This window comes from Sciurus vulgaris, assembly GCF_902686455.1.
Source record: "Sciurus vulgaris genome assembly, chromosome: 2".
Taxonomy (NCBI): Eukaryota; Metazoa; Chordata; class Mammalia; order Rodentia; family Sciuridae; genus Sciurus; species Sciurus vulgaris.
The window spans coordinates 6878150-6889154 of record NC_136462.1 but is presented as its reverse complement, the minus strand read 5'-3'; the positions used below and the strand labels follow the sequence as shown (position 1 = coordinate 6889154).

Sequence of the window (11005 nt, the reverse complement as noted above, 5' to 3'; positions counted from 1 at the left end):
CAATGGTAGGGTCTGCATAGGTGGTGGTCCTGATCGGGTGTGGTCTGCCTGTCATTCTCTCAGGACTGGTCAGCAGGGCCTTGCCCCACCCTGGGTCGGGGAGGGGACTCCCCCATCACAAGATCGATCAGACTGTCTTCCTGGAATATAAGGTGACTGACTCAGAGTAACGGAGACAGTGCAAAATGGAAGCACAGGTGCCACGCCTGGCCCAAGTGAAGAGTCTCAGTCCTTGTTGCAAAGCCCCAGGGCACAGCTGCCCTCTGGGACACCGACTGATGCCAGCTCCTTCTGGCTAAAGGGAACTTCTCCATTCCCAGAACAAGGGGGGACACCCTTTTGGGCTGCTCCTGTCGGAAGGGTGGTTGTTCTCTCGGCCCTGGGGCAGCTGCCCTTATGCCCATGTCCTTGGAAGGCCCTCCTGCTCCTCTGCCTAACTCCACACCTCGGGCCTTGCCTCCCCCAGGAGCCCTCCCTGCCTCACCACCAGCAGGCTTTGGTGCTTTTGGTGTCTCTTGCTCTGCTTTCTTGGGGACTTGCTTGTCTGGTTGTTCTTCCCTTTTACCTGCCAGCCGCTGAGCTGCCCAAGAGCCTGGTGGACAGGTGCTCAGGGGTGCGGAGTGGATGAGGCCCTGCTAGACTCCTGCAGCATGAAGACGGATCAGGACGACAGTGACACTAAGAACTTGCAAGGGGGTGGGAGACCACGAGGGAGACAAGACTCAGGGCCTCAGGCTGTGGCCTGGAGTGTGCGCCTCTACCCTCCGCAGGCCTTCCGAGGCTTACAGTGTGCTCAGAGGCTCCGGATGTGCCACGAGGTCTCTGTGTGGAGGGCATTCCACGAAGCACAGACATTCTTTCTTTTCTTCATTTCCCATCAACCAGTCCCCGCCCTGGAGACCATGCATTCTTTCTCAACTTCATTAGGAGTTTTTTTTCCCTCCAATATGTATTTTTTTTAATGTGGCAAATTCATACAACGGTATACAATGAAACAATAAACATATGGCTACACATAGCACAGGGAAGAATCTCACAATGTTGAACAAAAGAAAATAGATACAAACAAAAGTAATTAGCTTCTTATTCCACTTCTTTCTTTCTTTCTTTTTTTTTTTTCATTAGTTTTGTCTTTAAACTTCTTTTCTTTTTGGTGCTCAAGCCCCAGGCTCAGGGGCTTGTGCATGCTAGACTAGTGGCCAGGGGGCAAGGAGAGGGGTCTGGATCCTGCTGAACTTGCACTGCTTAACAGCTGGCCCAGCCCAGGCCCCAGGGTTGTCCCTGGGAAGTGGCTTTGCTACGCCTAGTGTTTCCTCTTCTAAAGTGAGAAAGTGAAGGATTTGGCTGGTCACAATGGGGCAAGAGCTGGTTTTCCTACTTAGTGGGTACCTAAAGAAGTCAAGGCTGAACTTGAGACTTCTCATGGAGGGTGAAGGCTGGCCCCCCGGGGGCTCCCACAGTGCAGCCACTACGGAAGCATGGGCCTGGAGGAAGGGCCCATAGTGGGGCCCCAGGACAGCTCCATCTGTCTGAGGCTGAGGCAAGGGCCGGAGGCCAGAGGCAGGTCCACTTCCTGTTCCAAAGAGCTTGTCCTGGATGGTGAGTTGTTCCACAATGGCCCCCACTGGTCCTTGTCAGCAAGTTCAGCACCCAAGTCTGTGTGACAAGTGGCCTTCACCTCTCAGAGCAAAGGCTGTACCACAGGTGCTGGCAGTGACCTCAGGCTGGACCCCAGCACTCAGCCTGTGCATCCTCTACCAGACACACCTGTTTTTCTTGGAGAGCTTCAAGAAACACTGGTTTTAAGCAAAATGTAGGTGTGGGAGACCCATAGCTTTCTTCTGCTGTGACTGGCTGTGGCTTTGGGCAAGTCACCTGGTCAATGGACACAGAGCACTCCTCCTAGGGCTTCGCCACGAGGAGTCACCGTGTGGAGATGGAAGGCCCAAGAGGTGAAGTGCCCCACCCAGTCACAGAGTGACCAGGGGTCACTCCTGTCTGGGCAGACAATGACAGCAGCATCTCCACTGCCCTGTGGACTTCACATGCTGCCCTCAGCTGCACGCCTGCACCTGCCACGGGTGAAACCAGCCAGGAGAAACAGCATCAGCTGTTTGGGCCTCATGGTCAGTGGGCCCTGCATCCTACGTGGGTGGCTCCTGTCCGTGGCCACCGCCAGCCAGGAGAGTGGTTGGGGCCAGGGAAGGAGCTCAGCCCAGAGAGGAGGCCAGGAGGGGAGGCTTCGTGAGCTCCTGCTATGCACAGGTCCCCAGCCTCCCACTGTGGGAACCTGTTCCCTCGGCACTGAGTCAGGAAATTCTGTCACCGAGTCACCATGTGGTCCTGGATGTTGAATCCCCTTCACTGAAGCCTTGGTTTCTCTACTTGCAAATACGTTTGGGCCAGTGGAGTGAGGCCGGGCATCTCCATGGTCACTGTGTGGCCCTCCCTGTGTGCATGCCATGAGGAGGACATCTGCTGGGTTCTCCACGGGCTGCTGGGAACATCAAACAGTGAGCCAGCACAACAGGAGGCTGGTCAGGGCAGTGAGAGAAGGGCTGTTTCCAGCAGAGCAACATTCATGTGACCTGGCCCCCAGGAGCAATCCACAGAACCCTGGCTCGCCCTGCAGGGCCAGTGGGGTGGCTCCAGTCTCGGCAGCAGGGGCCCCACCCTGGGCCTGCAGCAGGGCTGCTGTACCCTCATCAGCCTTCCCGGACAAAACACAGGGACATGAACAGGAGCAAAGGAGGTTTATTTCACCCATAGGTGGCATGAGGGCAGAGCACTCGAGAGTGGACCCTACACCTTCAGAGAGGACAGATCCTTCAACAGGGGCTTCCCTGAGACATGGCTTCTGCTTGGCCGAGACTGCGCATGGTGTGAGATTAAAGGCAGCCTGCCCAGGTAAAGCACCCAGGGCCTGGAGGGCCATGGCGGTGATTTTCTTTCTAGCTACGTTCACAGGCCGAGACATGGTCAGGGCACTGCTCTGTGCTGACCTCCACTTCAGTCAAGTGTCAAAACAAAAGGATCTGCAAAGGCAACAGACTGTCCTTAGCATCTCACAGCTAGGATGAAGCGCCACTGGATTCTGCAGGATGGAGCGCGGGTTATTTGGTGGAAAATTAGCATGTTGAGGCAACGAGCGTGACCCTGGAGTGGACGACACGCGTGGTCTGGAGTTTAGTGAGCCAGCTGGAGTTCCACCCACCCCCTCGTACACTGTCCACAGCCAACGCCGAGCTTTAGAGTGTGTGCCTTCTCTCTCCTCTGGTGCTGGGGATGGAACCCAGGGTCTGGTGTGTGCTAGGCAAGTGCCCACCACTGAGCTCCACCTCCGGTCCTTCTTTTTAGTCTCACAATAATGACAGTTTGGTTCCATATGTGCGAACATAAAGCACAGTTTTTTATCAAGTAGATCTGGGAGTGTATATGGACCCTAGGTTGCTCTCAGATGACTTCCTCTGTGGGCCTGCACTGGCTGGTCAGTGGCTTTCCAGCCAGGAGTTCCACAGCCCGAGGTTCTTTGTGGGAGAAGCTCACAGCTGGGTGATCTGACCACGCAGAATTAGCAGCACCCAATTACCCACGTTTTGCCCACGAAAACAGCAGGGACAAGATGCACAGGGAGAGAAGCATCCAAAACCAACAGGGCTTACAGACACCAGGCCCAGGAATTACCACGTGACAAGCCTACAGGTGGCGGTGATTCGATCAGATTGGGATCATACATAAATTACGCGTCTTTATATGCACACAGAAAATGAGTGTTACTGGAAGTGGAAGGACAGCTGCCGGGGAGTCATGAACTCTTTCACCATCTCGTCAGTGATCTCCTTGCGCCGGGCCTGGTGCTCGGCGATCAGGGGCTGCAGGACATCTATGAGAGCCTTCTTGAGCTCGCCAGTGAGCATGGCCCCGCTGGAGTAATCCTGTAGGCAGGTGTAGCCCAGCGCAGGGGGAGACAGAGGGAGAGGGAGAGGGAGGGAGAGGGAGAGTGGGGGGGGACAGGGGAGAAGGCGGGGGGAGAGAGAAAGAGAAAAAAGGTGGGTCAGCTGCAGTTCTCCATCCAGAGCGACCACGTCTCCTTGGACCCCTGCACTCGTGTGCTGTAGTTGGCCCACTGCTGCACTTTCAGTTGGTAGCCTCTCTTTCCTGGGACTTGTCCTGACTTCTTAATCAGTTCACACCTGCACAATCGTCTATCTGAAACGATTCTTATTTAACGTTTCCTACATCATGCAGACTGTTTTAGCTCTTTGCTATCACCCTTTCCAAGGACGTGGTGTGAAAAGCTTTTTCTTATTCCGGATTACTTCCTTGGTAAAGATTCTGAGAACTGGAAAACCCCAAGGCACTCACTGAACCTTTCTGGGCCCAGCTGCTTACAGAGACTGTGGGGACTGGCTCAGTCCCTGTGCACGGTCGCAGCGGCACGGCCCTGTTTAGCTCACACCTGTCCTAGCTGGTAAGATGGGACCTTTCTGCGTTGGTCCCCAAACTGCAGTTTGTACTTTCTCTGTTGTGAACCTGTTCCGGAGCTGCTGGCGCAGGGTCAAGGCCCCGAGTCCTGCTCGGTTCTCCTCTAGCCTATTGAGTGCTACTCCTAAGCCAGGGCAACCGGGAAAGCCCTACCCACCCAGAAGTCCCGGATGCTGACCACCCAGGCTCCCAGGTTGGCCGGCGGCCGTCTCACCTTCCTGATCTGCTCGAGCCTGTCATCATCCTCCAGGAAGAAGGTCAGGTACATGAAGGACACGTCCACATCACAGTTGCCCCCAAACTGCCTGTGTTCCTCCACAGTGTCTCTCCCTCCAGAAAACGCATGCTTGTTGACCTGTGCCAGCACCAGACAGAGGCTGGTCAGACCTGCCATCCTGCACCTGAAGGTGGCTCACAGGGTGGACGACACAGGGCCCAAATGCCCTCAGATTTGGCACCAGAGGGAGGTTGAGGTTTGTGGATGGTGGGAGGGCCCCCCACCGCTCCTTCCTGCCAGGATAGCAAAATGGCAGTGGGATGGAGAAGGAGGAGGGGGAGGCAAGACATTGTCGAGTCACCCCAGAGTCCCAGGAGCTCAGCAGTTGGCAAACATAAGCACTGACCTGGCCGAAATGTGGGAAATGTCCTAAAGAGTTTGCGGATGACAGGCTTCAGAAAGAGGATGAGCCAAGTCACCTACACAGCAAGGGGTGACCAGGAAGGGTGGCCGCTCTCTGGGCCAGGCAGTGCCCTCATGGGTGACAACGAGCAGCAGCACCATCCCCAAGATGGATGCAGCAGAGGGTATGCGAGGACATGGCTTAAGAGAAGCCAGGCTCACAGACGTGAGGACGAAGGAAGGGCCCGACAACAGGTCCCACTTAAAACAGGCCTTTCAGCTACTAAAGAAAACCTCAGAAAAGAACAAAAGGTGGCATGTGCCCACAGTCCAGCTGCTCCGGAGGCTGAGGCAGGGGAATCACCTGGGTCCAGGAGTTAGAGGTCAGCCTGGGTGACATGGTAAGACCCCATCTCAGAACAAACAAAACAAACAAACAAACAAAATACAAACTAACAAAATGTATTTCAAGAATCACTATAATCCTGGAGAAACTAGGGCTGAGAGGTGAGGGGAAGCAGAGATAGTGCGGAGGACAGATAGAATTCATCCCATGATCTCCAGTGAATATCGGAGAAGCCTGGTACTTAGAAATGTCATTTTTATTTTTTCAAGTGGGGAAAGGGTGGGTAGAGTTAACTCTAAGTTGATACTTTTAGGGTCTCCTTAGAAATAGGTGATGCATGTTAGGGGCAGAGGCCATCAGCAACCTGCCTCCCTCAGAGGGACAGTGCTGAGCCGCTGTGGCTGGTTCATGGTGGAGGAGTCACGGCCTGCCTGCACACCTGCCTGGGGCAGACTCCCAGGTCAGGCAATCCTGGGCTGGGAAAAGACTCCAGGTCAGGGTGAGAAGGGGCACAGGTACGGGCGTCACAGAGCCAGGGCAGTTCCCTGAGAGAACAAGAACCGAGTCTCCAGGTCGTGCCCTAAGACCCAGGCCAGCTGGCGCCCGCACATTACCCTCCTGCACAGCCCCTCATCCAGCAGGGGGCACACAGCAAGGGTGCTGTAGGTGGTGGCCTTTCATGATGACACACATTGAATCCTCAACCACCCAGTGACCTTTGCATTGCCTTTTCCATCTCACTGGTAAAGAAAATGAGGCCCAGAGTGTCAAGAATTTGCTTCCTGTGCAGGGCCAGGCTGCCTTTGCGGGCACAGCTGGCCCTGATGGAGCTGCAGTGCCAGGAGTGGCTTACGCTGGCTCATGGGAGCTGCTGGTCCTGGCGATGTGCATGAGTGGCTAGTAAGGTCTGCCTTACAGGAAACCAAGAGGAGGACAGGGATAAGGAGGCGCAGTGCTGTCAGTGGGGCCCAGACTGCCACCCCAGAATCTGAAATGATGGAGGTGGGCAAGGCGCACAAACCCACGTGACCATGTGACAACAGACAACATGAAGCAGGTTTGGGCTGAGGGCAGAAACCTGGTTTGACTACCGAGCTCTTAAGCTGGTAAGCCAAGGCTGCCACTGTCCAAGTGGGCCAAGGAGCCCTGAAGGAGCACTCAGACCTGAGTGACCCAGAGGGCCTCTGGGCGCACCCTGGGGCCAGCTCTGGGAGCAAGCACTAACGTCGAGTTAGTCACCTGTGCCACAGATGCGTGTGCTGCAGAGGAGGAGGCTCCACGTTTTAAGCACCCAGACGATGCAGTTTAGCTCACACTGCGCTGCCCGGTGATCATTTTTTGAACTACAATCTTCCTGTGGGCAGCACTCTACAGACTTCTTTTGGGGGCAGTACTTGGATTGAATTCAGGGGTACTCTATGTACCACCGAGCCACATCCTCAGTCCTTTCTCAATTTTATTTTTGAGACAGGGTCTCATTAAGTTGCTGAGGGCCTCACTGAGTTGCTGAGGCTGGGCTTGAACTTGTGATCTTCCTGCCTCAGGCTCCTGGGTTGCTGGGATTATAGGCTTGTGCCACCATGCCCAACTACAAGCACTTTGTATATATGACTTCATGTAAGCCCCATGTCGAGTCTGTCAAGCCAGTACCACTTCCACTTTAGAAATGACACCTGAACAGCTAGGATCAGGAGCCACAGCAGAGGGTGGCAGGTCTCTGCAGTATGATGGGAAATATGTTTGGTTTTCGTCTTGGGTTCCTGCAGAGTTTCTGAATCCCTGGTAATTTCCTGAGTGACGAGCATCTTTTGTGTAATATTTTGTTTTCATACAAAGTTTGCAAAGCCCTAGGATTCTCCTGAGTCTAAGAGTATCTCAAGGTGACTGGGGTGGGGACCCTTGGTGCCTTAGGATGGAACAAGAAAGTCCCAAGGACTGAGCGAGTCAGAGGGTTGGAAAGTTCAGCCCCACTTTCCAGAGACTGCAGGGGAGGAAGAAGAGGCTGGAGACTATGTTCAATTAAAACTTTTGGATGAGATTTGCTGATACACGGAAGCTGCTGAGGAGTGCAGTGCCCAATGGTGACGGGACAGCTCTGTCCAGCTCCATACCCTGTTCATCCATCTCTTCAGCTGGCTGTTCATCTGCATCCTTTACAATAAACTATGGGATAAGGGTTACTTCCTGAGTTCTGTGAGTTGCTCTGGCAACCCAAGCAGGGGCCTGTGGGAACCTGATTCACTGTTGGTCAGTCAAAAATACAGCTAGCCTGGACTCACAATGGCACTGGGAGCTGGGCAGTCTTGGGCACGAGACCTCAGCCTGTGGGCTGCCGTGCTGCAGGGAGAGAGCAGAACTGAGCTAAATTAGAAGACGCTGGCTTCTCTCTGTTGGAGGACCGCTTGGTGGGGGCGATACCCCCACAGTGTTAGAGAGGAGAGGGAAATACCAGTGTGCACGGTCATCTCATAGGCTACACCACCAGGCTTGACAGTGGGGGACCTGGGTGCCAGGACTGGCCCACTGCTTCCCAGCTGCAGGAACCTCTCCAAGCCTTGGTTCCCTCACCTATTAAGTGGACACAAGCTGGCCACCCCCGGCACAGCTCCTGGAGAGGCTGGAATAGGTGTCCCTCTTTTCTCTAGCATGGCAATTCTCAGCCTGCAGCTGAATTGATATGGGGATTTTGGAGAGGAAGGGCCTGACCATCACCTTCAGGCTGCTTGTGACCCTGGTGACCCTGGTGACCCTCTGCAAGCCTGACCCCATGCTCACTGGCCCAGCCCCTATGGTCTCTGCTGGTTCTAAGGAAATGAAAAATTTCCCCAGTCATAAATATCTTTTAAAAAACAACCCTTGAAAACAAACATATGTCTTCTCTGCTGGCATTTCCCTCCCTCTCCTCTGCTCTCTGCTCTGGAAGTTTAAGTCAAAAGTGAAAGAGAAAGAGAAAGCCCGTGGACACCAGCTTCCAAGTGAGGAGGAGAGCTGGCAGAGGCCATTTCCTGAAGGGCTTGATATGAAAAGTCCCCCATTGTCAACCAGAACTTGACTGGGACTTCCCAGAGTCAGGGCTGGCAGTGATGCAGATGGCCACACCACCTGCCTCAGACACACTGCCCATCACCTTGCTGCAGTCTGCCAGACCACAAACACATTCCCAGTACAAGAATGTTAGCATGTGTAATCCTGAGTGGTCACAGACCCACTGCAGTTCAGTAGTGAGTCAGAGAACTGGGGTCCTGGCCGGGCACAGTGGTACACATCTGTAATCCCAGCTATTCAGGAGGATGAGGAAGGAGGATCACAAGTTTGAGTATAGCCTCTACAACTCATCAATGCCCTATCTAAAATAAAAATAAAAAAGGGCCGTGGATATAGCTCACTGGTAGAACACCCTGGCTTCCATTCCTAGTATTGGGGGAAAAAAAAAAAAAAAAAAAAGGACCAGGACCCTGGAAAATAAGGAAGTGCAAACTAATTTCTATTTTTAGTTTTTCTAGTGACTTGACAAATATTTACTGAGTACCCATGCCACACAGGGCAGGGCACTGCTGCACAGGACTGAGGGCATTTCTGATCTGTTTCCCTGGGAGCACTGTCCAGGAGAATGGCCGCCTGAAGCCTGGTAAGGACTGCTCCTTCCTGGTGGAGGGTACCTGGCCAGGTGAGGCCTGTGGCCTCAGGGCTCTCCCTATAGAAGGACAAGCAGTCTGAGCTCCAGGGAGAACAGAAAACACGAGCAAGGCGCTGGCCCAGGCCTGGGGCTGGCTATGGGCCAGTTCTCACTGTGCTTGGTAACATCCTCATTCATTACAAGTTTATGACTTTGTTTCCAGCACAGAGCACAGGTAAGAAAAGCAGGGAAAGGGTTGGGCTGTGGCCAGTGGTGGAGCGCTCACCTAGCATGTGTGAGGCCCTGAGTTCCATCCTCAGCACCACACAAGATAGATAAAATAAAGGTGTCGTACCCACCTAGAATTATTAAAAAAAAAAAAAAAAGTGCATGCCCACCTACAACTATTAAAAAAATAATAATTTTTAGTTATAGGTGGACATAATACCTTTATTTATTTGTTTTTATGTGGTGCTGAGGATGGAACCCAGGGCCTCACACGTGCCAGGCAGGCGCTCACCACCATGCCGCCCCAGGGTGGCCCTAGCCCTTGGATTTTAATCTAAACCAAGGGCACAAGCATGAGGCTCCCCTTGCCTCTGGGAGGGGCCGCTGCCTCTCCGCTGCGCAGGAGACCGTGTCAGGGGTCAGCACGACTGTGACCACCACTCTGCTCCCAGCCCACTCTGCCCACCGCTCACCTTGGTCTTGATCTGCTTGGCTGTGTCTGTGAGGAAGATGGAGGAGTTGGGGTCGCTGGCGCTCATCTTGGTCTGCGCGCCCTGCAGGGCAGGGAAGAAGGTCGAGTGCAGCAGGGCTGGTTTAGGGTAGCCAATCCGCGGGGCCACGTCCCTCGTCATTCTAAAGTAGGGGTCCTGTGGGGGAAGGGCACAGGGCTGGACTGAACAGGCCTCTGGCCAGGGAGCAGCCCGGCACCTTCCTGGAGGCTGCCGTGCCTGACACCAGTGGCCAGAGGTGGCGCTCCTAGAAGACGAGGGCCAAGCCTGCCCAGGACCCAGGCCTGCAGAACCGGGCACACCCCTGACCTGGTCGATGGCACACGGGATGAGGCACTGGATGTCCGTCTTGTCCCGGAAGATCTGTGGGAATGAGTTGCTGAAGGAGGGAGCGGCCTGGATGGCGGGAAAGCTGATCTTCCCTAAAAGCCAGGGAAACATTTTCAGAGACCCACTGCTATTACGGTCATGCAAGCCAGCCAGAGGGGCGAACGAGAGTGTTGTCCCCATTACAAAAGAAACACACACTACTAACGTCTGAAAAATAGAGAAAAGTAGAGAGAACTCTGCTGTCCCAGCGTGTCCTGTTTCCTGTTTTACTCCATGCGTGCAGGTTGTGATTTTAGCTATCGAGTCCTTGATCGTTTCACTTTGTGACATTCACACATGCTGTTATTAAATATATTTTACCCTGGGCACGTGTCTATAGTATGGACCCATTCTCTAAAAATTGGGTGTTCAGGTTGTTCTCCATCTTTAATTATCGTAAATTATGATGACTATCTTGGTATAAAAGTATCTAGTATTTTGTTTTGTTTTGGTACTGGGGATTGAACCAAGGGGTGCTTAACCACTGAGTCATGTCCCCAGCCCTTTTTAATTTATTATTTGGAGACAGGGTCTCACTAAGTTGCTTAGGGCCTCGCTAAGTCGCTGAGGCTGGCTTGTGATCCTCTTGCCTCAGCATCCTGAGTTTCTGGGATCACAGGTACAAAAGAGCATTGCCTTTTTCTTTTTTCCTTCTAAACCTTAAAGTGGATGACTGAGGAGAGTGGCAGTCTTCTAGTCTGAGGCATAGCTTCATGGAGCCCAGAAGTGGCTGAATGCCAGGCCAACTCTTTGTTTCAGGGACACCTGCACCTGAATGTCTTATTTAAAGAGATAAACTGCAAATGCTAATACCTCAGAGACAGCCCACGTCC

At 53.5% G+C, this 11005-nt stretch overlaps 1 protein-coding gene across 1 annotated transcript in view; it reads right to left on the bottom strand.

Annotated features, from left to right (window-relative positions):
- Window positions 1-2736: 2736 nt before the first annotated feature.
- WARS1 (tryptophanyl-tRNA synthetase 1) overlaps window positions 2737-11005 on the bottom strand; it is a 31840-nt gene continuing 23571 nt past the window's right edge. Inside the window, exons 9-13 of the mRNA XM_079129509.1 lie at window positions 10113-10225; window positions 9768-9941; window positions 4700-4840; window positions 3778-3935; window positions 2737-3035 (exon numbers count right to left, since the gene is read on the bottom strand). Of these exons, the coding sequence (XP_078985635.1) occupies window positions 3014-3035; window positions 3778-3935; window positions 4700-4840; window positions 9768-9941; window positions 10113-10225 (608 nt within the window). The 3' untranslated portion in view covers window positions 2737-3013. The remainder of the gene's footprint in view (window positions 3036-3777; window positions 3936-4699; window positions 4841-9767; window positions 9942-10112; window positions 10226-11005) is intronic.